We start from the raw sequence: 21,697 nt of genomic DNA on the forward strand, positions 1-21,697 counted from the left end.
ATTCTGTACAGATTGCACATTTTACACCGAAGCAGCTCGGTATCACAGTTAGAGAAATGAAAAATGCCATCTGAAAACTTTCATTTTTCTAGCCCCACAAAACCCAACAGACGCTCGCCCTAAGGGTCAGGGCAAAACCAGCTGCACAATTCTGTAAACAGTGGCGGGGGCGGGGGGGGGGGGGTGCCTCTACGACTCCACCGCAGGATCCTGTTAAACCATACACGCGCGCGCACAGCCCCGGCGCTCAGTACCACAGCAGCTTTCATTCACAGTGTGTTCACAGCAGGGCGGTCATGGCCGTCTGGTTGAGGGGTCTGAGGCAGTCTCTGGGGGCCAAGTAGGCAGCGTTGGTCGCGGGGTTGACCTGCGGCTTTTGATAGGCGGGATCGGCGCGCGCCGCGGCTGAGCCGCCGCCGCCCTTGGGCTTGTCGTAGCCCGGGTCCGCGGGCGCGGGGCTCAGCGGCAGCTGGTAGCCGGCGGCCGGGGAGAAGGCACCGGAAGAGAGGGAGTGTTTGTGCGCCGGCCCAGGCCCCGGCACGCGGTAGCCGCTCCGGGCCGAGAAGGTGTGAGCCCGGGCCAGGTGCCGCTCCACGATGGGCGTGGCGTACTCGGGCTCGGGGTTGGTCAGGGGCAGGGCGTACTCGTGGCGGCCGGCCGGGAGGGGGCAGTCGTAGTGGCCGCTAGCCTCGGCGTCCGGCCCCGCCTCATCGGCCTCGGTGTCCATCGGCCGGAAGGTAGAGCCCTTCCTGGTGACCGTTCCGGTGCCAATCATGAGAGGCTGCTGGTAATCTGAAACCCAAAGGGCAGACGTTTGTGCACAGCCCCCCCCCCCCCCCCACCATACACCCACGAACCGGCTGTCTAGAGGGAGTGCTCTGCTGAGGGCCTGCCCTGTACCGGGCAGGAAGAGGAAGAGAAAGATTAAGATGTAAAAGGCACAGACGCCACACTTAGGGGTTTACATAACTACACAGGTGCTTTAGGAAGCCTCAAGCCTCCGAGGAACCTAGCGAGGCGGAGCTAACCTCTAACCACACCTAGGGGTAGGAGGGAACAACTTCACGGGGAGCTCTTAGGCTGACTCCTGAAAGGCCACATTTTGGAGGTGGAGGTAACACTGTCAGGAAAGGGAAAAGTGATTGGACAACCTGTTAAACAACCATGAACATAGAGTGTGATGTGGCCAGAGCATGAGGGACATGGAGGAATTTAATAGAATATGAAGACCAAAGTAATAGGTTTGGGGCTAATGATAAGGATAAGGCTCAAAGCTTTATTGAGTCCTTACTTGGTGCCAGGCACTATTCTATGACATTAAGATGTCAATTAGTTAAATCCTCCGGAAAAAAGTACTATGAGGTAGGGACCATTATTCCCTTTTACAAATGGAAAACTGAAGCAGAGAGAGATTAATTTTTCCAAGAGTACACAGGTAGCAGCCAGTGGGGCAAGAATTTGAACACGTGTCCCAAGTGCGAGCTGTTATCCATGTGCTATATCATGGAGGGCACTGAGTGCCTTGCTAGGAAGTTTGGTTTAACGCTGTAGAAGCCTACAAAGATTGTAAATTTAGAGACTGGCAGAAGAGGTAACCGTGGAGGGAGACTGAAGAGGGAAAGATTAAAAAAACCAAAAAGCAAAAAGCAGAGAAATGAGACATATGTCATAAATTAGGGGACTGGCAGCAGCTCTGGAAAGGCCACACTTTGGGGACAGGTATCAGAGGAATTTGTCACCAATGATGTAGGGAGGTTATGACCAAAGAGGACACCTCCCAGATATTAAGCCCTGAAAACTGGGATGCCCATTCAGAAGCCACTTAGAAAAGGAATGCACAGAGCACATAGGTTAAGGGTTAGGAACGATGGGTTCAATTTTGGATCCCCTGAGGACGTGGTGACACTTGCAGGAGATGATGTCCAGCAGGCAAGAATTACTGACTTACTGGGGACCGGGAGGGAAGTCTGGATGTGAGCTGCAGAGCAGATAAAAGGGAAAGGAATGGCTCTGCCGGGAGCTCTGGAGTGTAGTGGGTGAGACTGCAGATGAGTGGAGGGAAGAGTGGGGCCTTGCATGTTTCAGGTGCCCAGAAGGACCACACAGCGAGGAAGGAGAAGAGGCTGGACCAGAAGCTGAAGGAGAATGAAAGGAGAGGGGCTCTCCACTCTCCTCGCCTCACCCCCAAGGCAGAGCTTGAACTGTCTGAGGAAAGGAACAAGAAGACGGATTCTGATTGGAGAATTACTCCCTTTGCCCCTGAAGCAGGTCAAGCAGCCTTTCCATTGGTACCTTTCTGACTTTCATATATAACAGTAGCCCTGGGGCATGGCCTAAAAGCCCACATTTCTAGCAAGCTCCCAGATGGTGCTGCCGGTCCTCAGAACACACTCTGAGTAGCAAAAAGCTAGAGCAGTGCTACTCACAGTGGTCTGTGGATGCCTACCTGTCTGAGAACTGTTTGTGACAGATCTGTAAAGAGACAAGTGCACAAATGGATAGAAAGTGTTCAGATCTTGCAGCAATTTGAGAGTCATTTTATGTCCCTTGAATCTAATTAGAAAATTAGAGCTTTGTATTTTATGTCTTTTTAAACATTTCATTTACTAATTTATACTGTATTTTACAAAAATTTTAGTCCTTGATGGATTAAAGAAATAAAAGGCAAAAACTGGATCCTTCCTCACAAATCGTTTGAGAAGATTGACTCTCAACAATGGCTTGTCAGGGACCTTGAGGCCATTCTAACAGATTCCTTCATCTCCTACCTCCAGTTTGTCAAGGGCAGGAGCTATGCTCAATTCATCTTTCTAGTTCCTTTTTCCTAGTGCCTTAATCAAAACCTTAGTAACAAAAACAGATTAGTTAAGGGCTTCCAGATTTCATTGGTACTTCAGGACCATTGCTCTGGGTGTCATTAGAGGCCCTGCAGGTGTAAGAGCCTTGGCTGAATGAGGCTTTTGGGAAATATTTCACTGTCACTTTGTAACTCTGTGCAGAGCAGAGAGAAAACGTCACACATTACTGATTTACTAGACCCCATCTAAACAAAAGATTTTGGTCTTATTTCTCTTCCTGGTCTCCCCTCTCCCATAAGCAGCACCTCCTGGCTAACAGCATGGTCACGGAGACTTGGTACCGACCTGCCATATCACTTGTGATGAGATCCAACTTTTGTGTCATCTCCTTTCCATTATCGTAGCTGATGGTAAACTCAGCTGACTGATGCCTGGCAAAGGGATATTTGATCTGCTTCCAACAGTCTGGAATAAAGATAACATGAAACAAACTAACTTCTCAGAAGTGTAACGCATTTACTCCACCACAGGTTCCAGGTTAAGTCAGAGGTCAGGCTGCCCTTTGCCAGCTGACTGTGACAGGTGCACAGCCACAGCTCTCCAGGTGTGTGTGGTGGACACAGCATGATGAGGTCACAACAAGAGCACACACCATCCCAACCATGCTTTCTACTCTGCGGGTAAAATGTATTTGTGTACCCATCAGGGCCCAGATTATCCCTAGGTTAGACCACCTGGGCATGGTTTCCCCTAATCTGCACTGACATGGTGTTTGTGACCGTGAGGGGTCAATGCAGCTGGCTGTTTAGAGCCTAGGGAGGTGGAGTCCCAAGTGGTCCTTGAGATTCTCAGGGGGGTCCTGCCCTGCTGCCCTCTCTTTCGACTGCAGCTGACTCATTGCTTGGCATCCTGTGTCCTAAGGATTTTCTGAAACCCGCCCTGCCTAGTCCTTCCCCAGAGTGAAAAACACAATGAAGGCCTGAAGATGCTGGGAGTGCCGGGCAATGTCCAGTTCACAGATGGGGATTTTATAACTTCTCCTTGGTGACAGGCAGCGTGGTGATGTAAATTCCAGTTGCCAAAAAGAAATAATTAATTAATTTTGATAAATGATGGGATGATGTTGAACAAAAGTAAAAATAAACTGGCTATGAAGATTCTGGATTAAGAGACAGGATACAGTATATTCCTTCCTGGTAGATTTGTTAACTTAAAGCTATTAGATCTTATTTCTTAAACCATATAAGTGTGGGTTTTAATCAGGATCTGCTGATTAAAAGCACCTAATCATGCTTTTAATCAGCAGATTCTGTCCCTTCCTCAAGGATAGAATAAAACTGTAGATAGTTTTTTCAACCAACCTGTTTTCTGAGCCTTAGCTGATCCATAAGGATTTCCTTTCTTCTTCCTCCTATCAAGACAAAAAATCCCACTGAAAAGATTTCTAAATGATATGTACTGTTCATAAAATAATACATGATATTTTCTACCTCTATCCAACTTGTTTTTAAAATAGAAGTTCACATTTTATCTTGGGAGAAGTAATGCTGCTTTCTACACATGAACATACGAAGAGTAACTTTTGTGACTGTTTACATAATTAGAGAAAAAAAATTTTTTAATGTGAAGTCACATACTTTCTAAGGACTACAAAGATCCCCACTCCAGCAACCAGCAGGACGAGGAGCACCAGTGGAGTAACAATAGTTATGACGTTTAACCCTAAGAAGGGGAAAAGACATCATATTACAGCAGAAATGAACAGCAACCAAATTTCGCGATCTAAAACTGAATACTGATTTGAAAGGTCCTCAGTGGTTTAACATGTGGGGGACAAGAATACATGCTAGGCATTTACTGATACTGGAAAGCAAAAAGAGGATTCAGGGCTCCCCTGGTGGTGCAGTGGTTGAGAGTCCGCCTGCCAATGCAGGGGACACGGGTTTGTGCCCCGGCCCAGGAAGATCCGACATGCCGCAGAGCGGCTGGGCCTGTGAGCCATGGCCGCTGAGCCTACGTGTCCGGAGCCTGTGCTCCGCAACGGGAGAGGCCACAACAGTGAGAGGCCCGCGTACCGCAAAGGAAAAAAAAGTATAGAAAGGTATGGAATGGAATGTCTCCCTTCCACCTCTGTTCTTCCTCTATGTGAAATTATGTTTCTTGACATTTTTCCAGATATACTGGGATGAATATATATATATATATAGATAGATAGATGCTGTATCACCCCCACTTTTACACACGTGGTCGAGTGCTATGTAAACTGTTCTGTACCATGCTTTTTTTTTTTTTTGCGGTACGCGGGCCTCTCACTGTTGTGGCCCCTCCCGCTGCGGAGCACAGGCTCCAGACGCGCAGGCCCAGCGGCCATGGATCACGGGCCCAGCCGCTCCGCGGCATGTGGGATCCTCCCGGACCGGGGCACGAACACGTGTCCCCTGCATCGGCAGGCGGGCTCTCAACCACTGCGCCACCAGGGAAGCCCCCATGCTTATTTTTTTAAGTTGTCAGTGTGTCTCAGAGAACTTTCTGTATTACTAACACATTCCTTTTTTATGGCTGTAGAGTATTCCATGGTATGGATGTGCTATTGTTTTATTTTTCTATAAAGGATTTACATAGTGTTTGAAGGGCACATATGTTTGTTTCCAGTCCTTTTCTACTTACAATAGTGTAATGAAAAGTGTGGACATATATTAATTTACACATGTGCAGATATCTCTGGACCATCTGCCCCCAGACACTTATATGACACAGAAAAAAAGAATGTTGTTGAAGCTACCGTATTATTGGCTGGAGTACAAGTTATATTCCTTAAGAAACCGCAAAACGATAACTGCCCTACCTTTGGGCATTTCTTCAGAGGGGATGGGTTTTAAGATTGTCTCATCTTCTCTGTTAGTTGAACCAACAGTATTTAGACTTGTTTTGCTCCACACCAATGAGTCATTACCTGAGTGAGAAGAGATGTTAGAGAAACCACATTAATAACAACAATTTGTGAAAGGAGGTGACCAGAATCCAGTAACTCACTGACTCACCCTGAGTCCTACTTGGTGCAATCTGGCAGCCAAGGAGCTCCACTTTCAAGGCTATCCTCTGGTGCCACGTCTGGGGGATAACACGCACGTATCTGGCCACGATGGGAGGGATGAAATTGTTCCGCACAGGGTCCCGAAAATTAGAGTTGCCCTGAAACACCTGTAGGAACAGGTAACCTTTACCTGAAGATTCTATTCGTTTCTAGGTCTTTATCAATCTACTCACACCTGGTTATATGAAATCAAAGTGAGGATTCTATGTTGCTTTTATAGACATGCTTGATATTGAAGATCCAAGGCTTTGCACTCAAAGGCTGAGTAATCTGGTGCTGTGCATCTGTTTTTGGAAACACACTGATGGACTGATGAAGATATCTGGAGGCCCACTCTCCCACTCAGTTCCCTCCTCCAGAGTGTCTCTTACCTTTTCTTCATTATTCACAATTCCTTTATAGGTCTCCCACTTGGAGTTGTTGTTTCTGAAGTTCATTACAAAACTCTTTACATAAAAGTTGAAATTTGACTGTGTGGATCCAGTGGTCCTAATTCCTTGTAAGAAAATATTATTTATGGGTTAGTTTAAAAAATATGTTATACAACATGTATTATAACTTCAGGTTTCTTTTCTTTTTTTCCCTCTCATTTGAAATTGCAAATCATTTTACAGGCCTGCTTTTCTTATCTGCAGTTAGAAACGTGATGACAGATGAGTTTTCACGCTGACAATATGCCATAAAAAGGTTTCAGCACGGAGATATCAGCTCTCTCACCCACACATCCATCCTTACCCCCTGCATACAGGTTCTTCCCACAGAGACAATGTGAAGGTTTGTTACTTTTGAAAAAGACATAGCAACTGACAAAGGATTAATCTCCAAAATATACAAGCAGCTCATGCAGCTCAATATCAAAAAAACAAACAACCCAATTCAAAAATGGGCAAAAGACCTAAATAGACATTTCTCCAAAGAAGATATACAGATTGCCAACAAACACGTGAAAGAATGTTCAACATCATTAATCATTAGAGAAATGCAAATCAAAACTACAATGAGATATCATCTCACACCCGTCAGAATGGCCATCATCAGAGTCTACAAACAATAAATGCTGGAGAGGGTGTGGAGAAAAGGGGAACCCTCCTGCCCTGTTGGTGGGAATGTAAATTGATACAGCCACTATGGAGAACAGTATGGAGGTTCCTTAAAAAACTAAAAATTGAACTACCATACGACCCAGCAATCCCACTACTGGGCATATACCCTGAGAAAACCATAATTCGAAAAGAGTCATGTACCACAATGTTCAGTGCAGCACTATTTACAATAGCCAGGACATGGAAGCAACCTAAATGTCCATCAACAGATGAATAAAGAAGATGTGCTACATATATACAATAGAATATTACTTAGCCATAAAAAGGAACGAAACTGACTTATTTGTAGTGAGGTGGATGGACCTAGAGTCTGTCATACAGAGTGAAGTAAGTCAGAAAGAGAAAAACAAATACCGTATGCTAACACATATATATGGAATCTAAGAAAACGGTGCTGATGAACTTAGTGGCAGGGCAGGAATAAAGACGCAGATGTAGAGAACGGACTTGACACAGGGTGGGAAGGGGAAGCTGGGACGAAGTGAGAGAGTGGCATGGACATATATACACCACCAAATGTAAAATAGGTAGCTAGTGGGAAGCAGCCGCATAGCACAGGGAGATCAGCTCGGTGCTCTGTGACCACCTAGAGGGGTGGGATAGGGAGGGTGGGAGGGAGACGCAAGAGGGAGGGGATATGGTGATATATGTATGCATATAGCTGATTCACTTTGTTGTACAGCAGAAACTAACACAACACTGTAAAGCAATTATACTCCAATAAAGATGTTAAAAAAAAAAGACATGGAGTACTCTGAGGTGGGGGCACCTGTGCAAATTCAAAACATAATTTCAACTGCAAGTCATCTTGTTTTGTGAAACTGCACTCGTTTCAGTACCTGTTATTTTCTTTTTCTCTCCCAAATCTATCCTCAGCCACTCCCGTTTGTGGTTCTTGCTCCTGTCCCCCGAAGCCCATGACGGGCCTTGGTCCTGAAGTCGGGCTTGGCCAGGAGACCAGCGGACCTGATCTCCAGTCTCATTGATCCACTCCCAAGAAGAAGAAGCTCTGATTTGCCGGTCAGGTTCCAAACTCAAGGATCTGCTGCAACCTAGAAAAAAAGGGCAGGGAAATATTTCAGATATAGACACAAAATGAAAACCAAAAAAACAAAGCACCCTGTTTCACCTAGAATTATTCGGTTGATTTACTTCCATTCTGATATTGAATCAACTGTTTAATTACTAATTTTTTAATGATTCAGACTTGCATTTGACTCGCTGGTGCTGTGGTATCTTGATACTATTGCTGCTTTTCTTCTTAATGGACCTTATATCCCCTATAAGTGACATCTCTTTGTCCCCACTGTAGATTTTCCTTTCTAATCTAAATCCACCATGATTTCAACGAAGTACAAGGTGTCCTAAAAGCTGAAAATGCTGAGGTTCTTCTCACTTGATCAGAGGGAGGACTCCACGCTCTCTACCCTTGAAGAGCAGGTACGTCAGGTGCCCTGAAGATCAGTTAATTGTACCCAACATCGACCCTGGGAGCTTAACTATACCATGTCCAAGACAATGTGGAGGTTGCAGATAAAGGCCAGTCCTCCTCCTGGGCCGAGAAGACATGTTTGTATTATTGTCCTTGAAATATGTTATTTTATGTGAGGGAGAACATTTCCCCAGAACATATTCCATGACAGAGGGGCTAAAAAGCCTTTATGCTATTCATTTTCAATAACTTCATTCCAGATACACACAAATCAGATTGCACTGCTCAAAAGGTTTTTCTGTTAAAATCTAACATAAAGGAATTTATCTTAACTGTCATTTCAAATTTTCATTTTTTCTGGCAAAAGTTTTAGATTATAAAGAAAAATATTTCTTTTCCTAATGTTAACTGGGTTTATTGTCTGATGTATTTTTTAAGTCACAGCATACTTGGTGCTACATGACCTGAGGAGAAAAGAAAAAATTAATCTTTTAAACGATATCTTCTGAGGGGTATGGAAGAATAAACTACCCCTGAAGATTTTAAAATATCAAATTCTTAAGGAAAGCATGATCCTTACCATTGGAGGTAAACAGAAATCGCTTGTCTGACAGGGAACCACTGAAATAATAAACACAAAGATGAGGAGGTTAGTTGCTTCACTGGATCTTAATGACTGGTACAGCGCTATAGGATGGGGCTCAGAGCCTTCCCACACCCCATGTGGTCCTCAGAGCACCCGGCAAGGCTACTGTTATTATCTCTGTCATTGGTATTTCGTAGACCAAGAAACTCAGGCCCTTCGAAGGTAAGCAACTTTCCTAAATTCATAGAGGTGACAAGCAGCCAGGACTCCTGAGATGCTGCTGTTGAACCACAAGCCTGTGCTGTTTCCATCACGCCACATTGTATTGGGAAGGAACAGGCACATATACAGTCTCCAGGACACACCTAAATCCCAATTAAAGAATACGTAGTGATGGAGACAGAAAGGATGACTGCCCTGAACACTCCCTTTGCTTCAGAAGGCACCCCTACAGCACCACACTCGCTTCAACAATCAAGGACCCCTGAGACATGAAGATGCCTGATCACTTGTACAAGAACGAGCATGTCAGTCTAGCTGCCTCCCCTACAGACTTCTCCACTCCTTCCCTGAGGGGTCCTGCCCCAGCAGCGTCGCTCCGCAGAGAGCCTCCGCCCGGGTCTCTCTCTCTCCCCTCACACTCCTACCGACTGCAGCAAGGACACCAAACCATGAACCAGCTCCTGCTTCTGGATGACAAGGTACAGCTGGAGAAAACTCAGAGCACCTCACTGACGGGTCCTGAACTGCTGCAAGACAGGCCTGCACATCTGGCATTGATCCCCGGGCCTCTGGACCCCCCAGTTCTGTACCTTGTATTACTCTCCTGGTGAACTTATCAAATCGGCCCTGCTCGGCAGTTGTCTCCTTCTGCGGAAAAGAGGTTCCTAAGGCCTGAGATCACATGTATCTTTTTGTAAATCCCTCACCAACTCAATGCTGTAACAATATGTAGAATGAATAGAAAACTTGGAATTCTCAAGATGAATCTTATAGGCATCGTACTTACTACATTAGATATTACAGGTAAACAAAAAAAGGTAGGTGTCGCTGTCATGTTCAGTTATTTTACGATCTGAGAGTACTCCTATTTTAAATGTTTAACTCTGAATTATTGTGACAATAATGGACAGAGAGGGTACTGAAATGTGAAATCCACAGAGAACCCAAAACTAGTCTGGACAGAAGCACCTTCACAGCAACATTTTGTTTTTAAGTAACAGGTTTTTCTTTCATATTCTTTGTCCACTCTCAGGCAGAGACTCTGTAAGCCCTGGTTTTCCACCTAAAGATTCTATTATAATCTGTGCTGAATATAATGCAGGCACCAATCATTTCGTACAGGAGAAAATGCAGACCCACTTGGGTCATGGGACCTTCTTCAGTTCAGTTAGTGGCCAAGCAGGGGTGAGGACCCAGCTTTCCTAACCTTTAAAGAAAGGTGCACACTGTTGCAATTTGTATTTAGATTTGTTAAGATTTTAGAGCCTCTCTTTGACTGATTTTTGCATTTTCTCTAATGTTCCTGCACGAAGTATTACACTTGAAGTTTGGCCCAGATAAGCCCAAATAATACTGCTGCAACCCTGATCACCTAAACGCACTCCCACTGCCATGAAACATTAAAATATTTACTTTGTTGTTGTTGAAAAAGAGAAGTTAAGGATAGAAGGTTAGCTTTGGAGTTCATCCTGAGAAGAAAATGCTGGGTAAGGTTCTGCTGCTAAGATCTCTCTGCCTGGCTTTCCTCTATTATCAGCTGGAATATGTTTTTTCATTTCACCCAATTAAGCTAATTAAATACAACCACTAGAGAATTCTATAGGTAAATAAGCTTCCTCTTTGAAAACCCCCTAGGGAAAATGGGGTTCTAAGGCATTCACACATTAGGGTGAATGGATTCGATCAGATTCCAGGAACTGCCAGCCTTCCTTCCCAGAGGGCTGTAGAAGCAATCAGGAAGAGCCTGAGGTAAACAAAGAAAAGCCTTCCCAGCAGATGGTTTGAGCCATCATCCTCTGTGTGAGGTCAGTCGCTCTTCCTGATTCCATTCTGGTCTCCTCAGATCAAGGAAGTGACCTGACCCGGGATGAATCCCAGAAGAACCCTAGATATTTACTTTAGGGACCACTTCTTCCTCAGCTGCAATGCTTCCTTCTGTGTTTCTTCCTGAGCGCCAAACAATCGTGTGTGGGAACAGAAGTTCAATGACCGCATGAACAGTGCTTCCCCAACAGCGAAACAGCACAGATCAAAACAACTGCTCCCTGAAGGTCTGGGAATGGAAATGAGTGGAAGAGACTGTATGAGCACACAGTTTACTCTTTTCTGTTCAGTACACAAAGATGGTGCCAAACCACAGAGCCAGAAGGGAGAAGGGGCCTTGATATAATTCTAGACTTTCTGTCTACTTCCACCAAAACAAAAATCTGACAGTTGGTTCAAATAACTATATGGAATGTGGAGCAAAACTTTTCCTAATTCATTAATGGTTTAGATTTCTGGACTCTTACTTTTGCATCAAAGTTGAATATCAAATTATATAATTTGTATTTCATGTGTATTAAGTCCAGTTGATGTAGCAGAATCAAGAACATTATGTCTATACTTTTACTTAATAGTTTAAATAACTTTTTTTCAAAAGTAAAATAAAATCCAAGTAGTACAAGTTAAACTTTTTACTACCCTATTTTTCTACAAAAGAAGCATTCAAATGTATTCAGACATAGGCAAGAGAGTCCAGAAACAGATTTAAAGCCAAAGGCCAGTTCTTCGTTCCTATTTGGAAACAGCGGCACCTAACAAATCTAGGCCACAGCTTGATACCTTCCTGAAACAGCACCTTATTATCCATAGAGCAAACAATAAAAGACATAAAAAGAAATGGATCTTCCCAATGTTCATTGCAGCACTATTTACAACAGCCAAGACATGGAAGCAACCTAAATGCCCATTGACAGAGGAATGGATAAAGATGTGGTACATATACAGTGGATTATTACTCAGCCATAAAAAAGAATGAGATAATGCTATTTGCAGCAATATGGATGGACCTAGAGATTATCATACTAAGTGAAGTAAGTCAGAAAAAGACAAATATATGATATCACTCATGTGAGATCTGATTTTAAAAAATGATACAAATGTGGGATCTGATTTTAAAAAATGATACAAATGAACTTATTTACAAAACAGAAAAAAACAGATGTCTGAAACAAACGTATGGTTACAAAGGCGAAACTTGGGGGGTAGGGGTAATTCAGAAGCTTGGGATGAACATACACACACTACTACACATAAGATAGATAACCAACAAGGACCTACTGTATAACACAGGGAACTCTATTCTGTGATAACCTATATGAGAAAAGTATCTAAAAAAGAATGACTATATGTATATGTATAACTGAATCACTTTGCTGTAGACCTGAAACGAACACAACATTGTAAATCAACTATACGCCAATAAAATTAAAAAAAAAAAAAGAAACATCCTCAAATGTCAAAGTCAAGCAGACATTTAAAGCTTACTGTGCATAAGCAACCATTCTTACTATAAATCAGGATATAAATATATAAATAAGGATATAAATTTTAATGTCCCAAAGAGTTTGAGGCAAGTACATAAGTGAAAAAAATGTAGGGCTTCCCTGGTACGCAGTGGTTAAGAATACACAGGTTCGAGCCCTGGTCCAGGAAGATCCCACATGCCGTGGAGCAACTAAGCCCGTGCGCCACAACTCCTAAGCCTGTGCTCTAGAGCCTGCGAGCCACAGCTACTGAGCCCGTGTGCCACAACTACTGAAGCCCGCGCGCCTAGAGCCCATGCTCTGCAGCAAGAGAAGCCACTGCAGTGAGAAGCCCGTGCACCGCAACGAAGAGTAGCCCCCGCTCGCTGTAACTAGAGAAAGCCGGCACACAGCAACAAAGACGCAATGCAACCAAAAATAAATAAATAAAATTAAAATTTTAAAAATGTATATACATATGTGTGTGCATATATGTAAGTATATATAATACATGTGTATATATTTTAAATTTTTATTTATGTAAAAGTACATATGTGTGTACACATACATGTGCATATATGTCAGCCGTATCTGCAGATTCTGCATCCCCAGATTCTACCAACCACAGAGTGAAAATATTCAGAAAAAAAAAAAAAATTCCAGAAAATTCCAAGAAGTAAAATTGGAATTTGCCACATGCTGGCACCTATTTACACAACATTTACATTGTATTTACAACTATTTACATAGCATTTACATTGTATTAGGTATAAATAATCTAGAGATGATTTAAAGTACGTGGGAGGATGTGCATAGTTATATGTAAAGATTATGCCATTTTACATAAGGGACTTGAGCATCAGTGGATTTTGGTATCCATGGGGGTCCTGGAACCAATCCCCAAGGACACTGTACAGTGGCTCAAGGAGCACTGTTCCCTCACTAGGCAGCCAGCCATTCCAAAGCGAGTGTCCCTCTGGACGATTCCGAGCTGCCTGTTTATACTGGTGGACAGCTGGATCACAAGGCTGGCCTATTTTAGTTCAAACAGCTCTAGTTTTCCACTCTAGAAGCTGAGGAAACCTGAAAGCATTAAAAGCTGAGGTTGAAGTGTTTAAAGCAATTGACATACTTTTTTCTTATGAAGCTAAAAGATCAGAGGATAACACGGAACAGAGAAGTTAACAATGTTAAAAAAAAAAAAAAGCCATCTTTTATTCACTTCCCAACTATTATTCATCCTTAAGAGACTGTCTCTAGGGATCCTCTAAGGAGTTCAGTGGTTCTGCTGGGTTTATGTCAGTCCCTTATCTCCTTCAGTATCTTTGGTGATATTGGTGATGATCAGTAATTTACAGAATCAGGAAAAACTAGAGAGGAATAAGCTTTATCCCCTCCCCCTGGAGCACCTGAGAGTAGAATGCTCCTCCGTCCTGGGGCTTCAGATGTGTGCCATTCTAACTTACTTGTCGGTGAGCTTTTTTATTGCTGCATCTGTCTTCCACACTGACAGCATAAATGCTGCTCTAAGCAGTCACACACATTTTTCCCAGTTGACATGCCCTTGGTATCACATGCCTGCAGCCCTTTCCAGACCGTGAGCTGATGACTTGTGCCTGCGGGGTTACCTTCCACTCAGAACAAAAGGCAAAGTACTTACTGCCTTGAGAGCACACCGTTGGCCAGGATCCCTTCGTATTGACTCATGCCTCTGCGCAGAAGCACGCCAATCTGACCGCCCACTTCATCTGCAATTACTCCTGCATGGATGGCGGCTTTGCATAGTAAAGAGGTCTGAAACACAGCAACATCTCACTTACAAATGGCTCAACAACACATCTAAAATATAGCGGGAGCGTTTACATTTTGTTACAACTTGTGCTCAGGATCCCTATTTGACCCCTGACATGGCTAAATTATAATTCATTTAAATAAAAAGTAGAAGGGGGTGGAAAAAATTATTGGCTAACTATCTCAGAGTGACATCAGAGTCATTCTATTTATGCTGGTGAACCTGGGAACCCTTCCACTAGGGAGGAAGGAAGGGAGATAATTCACAGTGTTCGTGGCTCCCCAGTGAGTAACGCCTCCTGGGGGTGTGGCCATCTCCCACAGCGACTCTGAACTGGGCCCTGGCGCTTGCTTTGATCTGCTGCAGGTAACGTGGCCCGGCAAACTGCCACACGTGTCAATGGGGCCACCTGAGACTCCCACCCCACCCCAGATGACCTGCCACACGACTGCAGCTGCAGGCGCAATTCTAGGTAAAGGAAGCTTAAGAACCAACCAGCCCACACTGCCGACCCGCGGACTCATCAGCAAAGAACATGGCTGTCGTTCTAAGCCACTAGGTTTTGGGCTGACTTGTTCAGCAAGAACAGGTAACATCAGTTTCTTGCATTCGCTTTACTAAATATACAGACTGAGGATCATTTGAAAAGGTGAACCTTCCATACCATAGCTTCATTTTAAAATGAGATTTAACAAGGCATCAAAACCAAAAGGGTAGTGTCAGCCACAGAACACTGAATAAAACAGAAAACTTCATGAAGTTCTCAGAGTGATGACGAGCAACCCAGGGCCCAAGGCCTCCATCTCAATTTCTGAATCTCCTCTGAGAGGGTCAAACAGCTGGCACCTGCTCAGCCCTCCAAGGCTGCTGGCTGGTGTGACAAACCCAGCAGGGGTACCCGGCAGGCTCTGATTAGCCGGGGATCCTGTGGTTGAAAGTGGGACTGCAGGAAGAAGTGGAACTGTTCCATGGGGTGCCCAGGCCCGTACGTCCCCCTCGAGCACAGACCCATGGGGGAGGGTGATGAGGTATTTAGCCCAGGACTGAGGGGCCGAGAGGATCTTTTCCTAAATAAATTTTAGCAATGCCCTGCTTCTCTGCAATGGCTAATGCCGAAAAGAGAAAAGCAGCTCGTGAAATTGTGTTTCAATAACTGAACTTCGGAGTGTCTCTTTGTGTTAACGACAACACTGTTTACCTTACTGCAGTGGAAAGTTTTCCTTAGATTTAGGTTACAGTATTAGGAGGACCAGCGAGACCAACTGTATTTTGCAACTGATGTGGTTGCGATGAAATTGAGAGCTTTTGTGATCTTTAACGTAGAGAGCTCATACTTCCCAACCTAGATTCGATTTGGCAAAGGGAGTCACTTTTGCAATGACTGCTATCATAGTGAAAAAAGGGGGAGGATTTCATGACAGAGAAGAAATGTGAGAATGCTGAAACTGAGGCAGATACTACCCTTCTTGACTTTTGGGGAAAAAAAGAAGAATTAGAAGAGAAAGCTAGTACTCTTTAAAGAGACAGCTTCCATTTTCATTTTTTCTGAATTTTCTTAAAAAGCTTTCTTATTACTGTTTTAGACTCTTAGGGTACAAAATAGAGGAGCTAGCTGTAAAAGCCCTGGATTTAAATTCAGCAATTCAGCGTATCATGCTGACTCTGCCTCTAACTCTACCAGGTGTGCTTACGTCACCTCCCTGCTCTGGACCCGGCTTCCCAATTCATCTTCACAATGAAAAGGCTGGACTGGGTGATGTCTAGAATCACCTTGTGATTCTAAAGGGCACCCTGTGTACCTCTTATAGAGTCCGTGCAGGCCGGCCTCCCTCTCTCAGCCCCAAATGAAAAACAAAGTGGTCGGCTGGGCAGCTATTCCCTTGTCCCTAGGATCACCTGGCTTCCTTGGAATTCAGTCTGGGGATGGGATGGTCTTCATCCCAGCATCCCTGCCCTGTGTGTAGAGCTCTCACTGGACTTGGCATGTACAAGGGGCCTCCTTGGTAACGAGGACAGATTCACAGGCCAACAAGCAACACGACCTATCAGCTTCATTGCCCAACAGATCTTCTCATTTCCCACAGTCCCCAGCACTGAGGGAACCCAGTGGTATGTGCCCCTTTTATGGAGTTTATTTCATTGCATTATTGCATGTTAAGTTACATGTATTTATTTAATATTTTTTCATAATATTAAATGCAGACCATAGGATACATCCCCAAGAGAATAACCACCAGATCTGGCTATCATATTATTATAATAAAATTATCAGCCCTTTCCTGAGTTATTTCCTTAAAAGAAATCACTTGCTCACCCACTAACTTAAATAAAATTGATGTTTTCTAAAGTTGGGGATTTTTTGGTATCAATTTTTAAAATTCACACTCACTGAACCTGCTTTTTAAAAATTTCCTTTTGAACAGGAGATTTATATTTTATTCTCTAGCTATTTTGAGGTCTAAACCTCGCCAAAATGTAAATATAGGAAAGTCTATGTTAATTAGTGATTACCTTAAACAAAATAATTTAAATGTAACTCTTCAGGGAAGGGAATGCAATGGACACTTGAGGAGAACACATGCAAGACTCATGAACTTGAAGGTTGATGCAACTAAGCATCCCTGAAGTTCACTGAGCCACAAAGATGGCCAAGCAGATCAGCATGAGAAGACTTAACTCTCAAAGCAGTTATCGAATCATCCCAGAACTGGAGTATTTTCTTAAGTCTTCCTTTAGGAAAAATCAACTTGTACGAAAAAGTATTGACAAAGTATTAAAATGTAATATAAACATTTTAGGTGGAAGGTGCCTCCGCTAACCTGATAGTTGAGCTGCTGAATTGCCTGGGTCCACGTCTCCGTCCAACCAGTATGTCCTCTCCATGACCTCCTCCAGCTGGATTTTAGCCTGGACAAACCACTCTCCCTGCCCCACTGTTGGTCCACCACGTGAAAGAATGATTACCGTGTGGCTGGCAGGGTCCTGATGCTCCGGCCGCGTGTCAAGCCTGAGCCTCTGACGTGGGAGAGCCGAGTTGAGTACACTGGTCCACAAGAGACCTCCCTGCCCCTTGTAATATCAAACAGCAAAAGCTGTCACAGAGAGCTCCATCTCAACGCTAAGACCCAGCTCCACTCAGGGACCAGCAAGCAACAGTGCTGGACACCCTGTGCCCAACAACTAGCAAGACAGGAACACAACCCCACCCATTAGCAGAGGCTGCCTAAAATAAGTCCACAGACACCCCAAAACACACCACCAGACGTGGACCTGCCCACCAGAAAGACAAGATCCAGCCTCATCCACCAAAACACACGCACTAGTCCCCTCCAACAGGAAACCTACACAACCCACTGAACCAACCTTACCCACTGGGGGCAGACACCAAAAACAACGGGAACTACGAGCCTGCAGCCTGGGAAAAGGAGACCACAAACACAGTAAGGTAAGTAAAATGAGAAGACAGAGAAATACCCAGCAGATGAAGGAGCAAGGCAAAAACCCACCAGACCTAACAAATGAAGAGGAAACAGGCAGTCTACCTGAAAAAGAATTCAGAATAATGATAGTAAAGAAAATCTTGGAAATAGAATGGTGAAAATACAAGAAATGTTTAACAAGGACCTAGAAGAACTAAAGAGCAAAACAAACAATGATGAACAACACAAGAAATGAAATTAAGAATTCTCTAGAAGGAATCAATAGCAGAATAAGTGAGGCAGAAGAACGGATAAGTGACCTGGAAGATAAAATAGTGGAAATAACTACTGTAGAGCAGAATAAATAAAAAAGAATGAAAAGAATTGAAGACAGTCTCAGATACCTCTGGGACAACATTAAACGCACCAATATTTGAATTATAGGGGTCCCAGAAGAAGAAGAGAAAAGAAAGGGACTAAGAAATATTTGAAGAGATTATAGTTGAAAACTTCCCTAATATGGGAAAGGAAATAGACAATCAAGTGCAGGAAGTGCAGAGAGTCCCATACAGGATAAATCCAAGGAGAAACACAAGACACATATTAATCAAACTATCAAAAATTCAATTCAAAGAAAAAATATTAAAAGCAGCAAGGGAAAAGCAACAAATAACATACAAGGGAATCCCCATAAGGATAACAGCTGATCTTTCAGCAGAAACTCTGCAAGCCAGAAGGGAGTGGCTGGACATATTTAAAGTGATGAAAGGGAAAAACCTACAACCAAGATTACTCTACCCAGCAAGGATCTCATTCAGATTCGATGAAGAAATTAAAACCTTCACAGACAAGCAAAAGTTAAAAGAATTCAGCACCACCAAGCCAGTTTTACAACAAATGCTAAAGGAACTTCTCTAGACAGGAAACACAAGAGAAGGAAAAGACCTACAATAACAAACCCAAAACAATTAAGAAAATGGTAATAGGAACATACATATCAATAATTACCTTAAAAGGAAATAGATTAAATGCTCCAACCAAAAGACACAGACTGGCTGAATGGATACAAAAACAAGACCCATATATATGCTGTCTACAAGAGACCCACTTCAGACCTAGGGCCACATACAGACCGAAAGTGAGGGGATGGAAAAAGATATTCCATGCAAATGGAAATCAAAAGAAACCTGGAGTAACAATTCTCATATCAGACAAAATAGACTTTAAAATAAAGACTATTACAAGAGACAAAGAAGGACACTACATAATGATCAAGGGATCGATCCAAGAAGAAGATATAACAATTGTAAACATTTATGCACCCAACATAGGAGCACCTCAATACATAAGGCAAATGCTAATAGCCATAAAATGGGAAATCGACATTAACACAATCATAGTAGGGACTTTAACACCCCACTTTCACCAATGGACAGATCAAATGAAAAAAATAAGGAAACACGAGCTTTAAATGATACATTAAACAAGATGGACTTAATTGATATTTATAGGACATTCCATCCAAAAACAACAGAATACACTTTCTTCTCAAGTGCTCATGGAACATTCTCCAGGATAGATCATATCTTGGGTCACAAATCAAGCCTTTGTAAATTTAAGAAAATTGAAATCGTATCAAGTATCTTTTCTGACCACAGCGCTATGAGACTAGATATCAATTACAGGAAAAAAAAATCTGTAAAAAATACAAACACATGGAGGCTAAACAATACACTAGTAAATAACCAAGAGATCACTGAAGACATCAAAGAGGAAATCAAAAAATACCTAGAAACAAATGACAATGAAAACATGACGGCCCACAACCTATGGGATGCAGCAAAAACAGTTCTAAGGGGGGAGTTTATAGCAATACAATCCTACCTCAAGAAACAAGGAACATCTCAAATAAACAACCTAACCTTACACCTAAAGCAATTAGCGAAAGAAGAACAAAAACCCCCAAAGTTATCAGAAGGAAAGAAATCATAAAGATCAGATCAATAATAAATGAAAAAGAAATGAAGGAAACAATAGCAAAGATCAATAAAACTAAAAGCTAGTTCTTTGAAAAGATAAACAAAATTGATCACCCATTAGCCAGACTCATCAAGAAAAAAAGGGAGAAGACTCAAATCAATAAAATTAGAAATCAAAAAGAAGTAACAACTGACACTACAGAAATACAAGGGATCATGAGAGATTACTACAAGCAACTATGTGCCAATAAAATGGACAACCTGGAAGAAATGGACAAATTCTTAGAAAAGCACAACCTTCCAGGGCTGAACCAAGAAGAAACAGAAAATATAAACAGACCAATCACAAGCAATGAAATTGTAACTGTGATTAAAAGTCTTCCAACAAACAAAACCCCAGGACCAGATGGCTTCACACACGAATTCTATCAAACATTTAGAGAAGAGCTAACACCTATCCATCTCAAACTCTTCCAAAATATAGCAGAGGGAGGAACACTCCCAAACTCATTCTACAAAGCCACCATCACCCTGATAACAAAACCAGACAGAGATGTCACAAAGAAAACTACAGGCCAATATCACTGATGAACACAGATGTAAAAATCCTCAACAAAATACTAGCAAACAGAATCCAGCAGCCCATTAAAAGGATCGTATACCATGATTAAGTGGGGTTTATCCCTGGATTGCAAGGATTCTTCAATATATGCAAATCAGTCAATGTGATACACGATACTAACAAACTGAAGGATAAAAACCATATGATCATCTCAATAGATGCAGAAAAAGCTTTCAACAAAATTCAACACCCATTTATGATAAAAACCGTGCAGAAAGTAGGCATAGAGGGAACTTACCTCAACATAATAAAGGCCATATATGACAAACCCACAGCCAACACTGTTCTCAATGGTGAAAAACTGAAACCATTTCCACTAAGATCAGGGACAAGGTTGCCCACTCTCACCACTATTATTCAACATAGTTTTGGAAGTTTTAGCCACAGTAATCAGAGAAGAAATAAAGTGAATCCAATTGGAAAAGAAGAAATAAAGCTGTCACTCTTTGCAGATGACATTATACTATACATAGAGAATCCTAAAGACTCTACCAGAAAAATACTAGAGCTAATCAATGAATTTGGTAAAGTAGCAGGATACAAAATTAATGCACAGAAACTTCTTGAATTCATATACACTAATGATGAAAAATCTGAAAGAGAAATTAAGGAAACACTCCCTTTTACCAATGCAAGAAAAAAAATAAAATACCTAGGAATAAACCTACCTAAGGAGAAAAAAGACCTGTATGCAGAAAACTATAAGACACTGATGAAAGAAATTAAAGATACCAACAGATGGAGAGATATACCATGTTCCTGGATTGGAAGTATCAACACTATGAAAATGACTATACTACCCAAAGCAATCTACAGGTTCAATGCAATCCCTATCAAACTACCACTGGCATTTTTCACAGAACTAGAAGAAAAAATTTCACAATTTGTATGGAAACACAAAGGACCCCGAGAGCCAAAGCAATCTTGAGAAAGAAAAATGGAGCTGGAGGAATCAGACTTCCTGACTTCAAACTATACTACAAAGCTACAGTAATCAAGACAGTATGGTACTGGCCCAAAAAACAGAAATATAGATCAGTGGAACAGGATAGAAAGCCCAGAGATAAACCCACGCACCCATGGTCACCTTATCTTTGATAAAAGAGGCAAGAATACACAAAGGGGAAAAGACAGCCTCTTCAGTAAGTGGTGCTGGGAAAACTGGACAGCTACATGTAAAAGAATGAAATTAGAACACTCCCTAACAGCATACACAAAAATAAACTCAAAATGGATTACAGACCTATTGTAAGGCCAGACACTATAAAACTCTTAGAGGAAAACAGGCAGAACACTCTATGACATAAATCACAGAAAGGTCCTTTGGACCCACCTCCTAGAGAAAGGGAAATAAAAACAAAAA

The 21,697-nt window shown here is 42.6% G+C and overlaps 1 protein-coding gene across 3 annotated transcripts in view; it reads right to left on the reverse strand.

Moving 5' to 3' along the window:
* Nucleotides 1-280: 280 nt before the first annotated feature.
* DCBLD1 (discoidin, CUB and LCCL domain containing 1) overlaps nt 281-21,697 on the reverse strand; it is a 67,024-nt gene continuing 45,607 nt past the window's right edge. The window contains exons 6-15 of one of the 3 annotated variants that reach the window (XM_065889036.1): nt 14,183-14,316; nt 9,008-9,048; nt 7,835-8,047; nt 6,264-6,388; nt 5,840-5,999; nt 5,644-5,751; nt 4,436-4,520; nt 4,160-4,209; nt 3,144-3,263; nt 281-792 (exon numbers count right to left, since the gene is read on the reverse strand). In XM_065889036.1, coding sequence (XP_065745108.1) covers nt 281-792; nt 3,144-3,263; nt 4,160-4,209; nt 4,436-4,520; nt 5,644-5,751; nt 5,840-5,999; nt 6,264-6,388; nt 7,835-8,047; nt 9,008-9,048; nt 14,183-14,316 — 1,548 coding nt within the window. Of the gene's footprint in view, nt 793-3,143; nt 3,264-4,159; nt 4,210-4,435; nt 4,521-5,643; nt 5,752-5,839; nt 6,000-6,263; nt 6,389-7,834; nt 8,048-9,007; nt 9,049-14,182; nt 14,317-21,697 lie in introns of those variants that run through there. The other 2 variants (XM_065889037.1, XM_065889038.1) reach the window with 2 other exon arrangements.

Source organism: Phocoena phocoena, chromosome 12 (genome assembly GCF_963924675.1).
Source record: "Phocoena phocoena chromosome 12, mPhoPho1.1, whole genome shotgun sequence".
Lineage (NCBI taxonomy): Eukaryota > Metazoa > Chordata > Mammalia > Artiodactyla > Phocoenidae > Phocoena > Phocoena phocoena.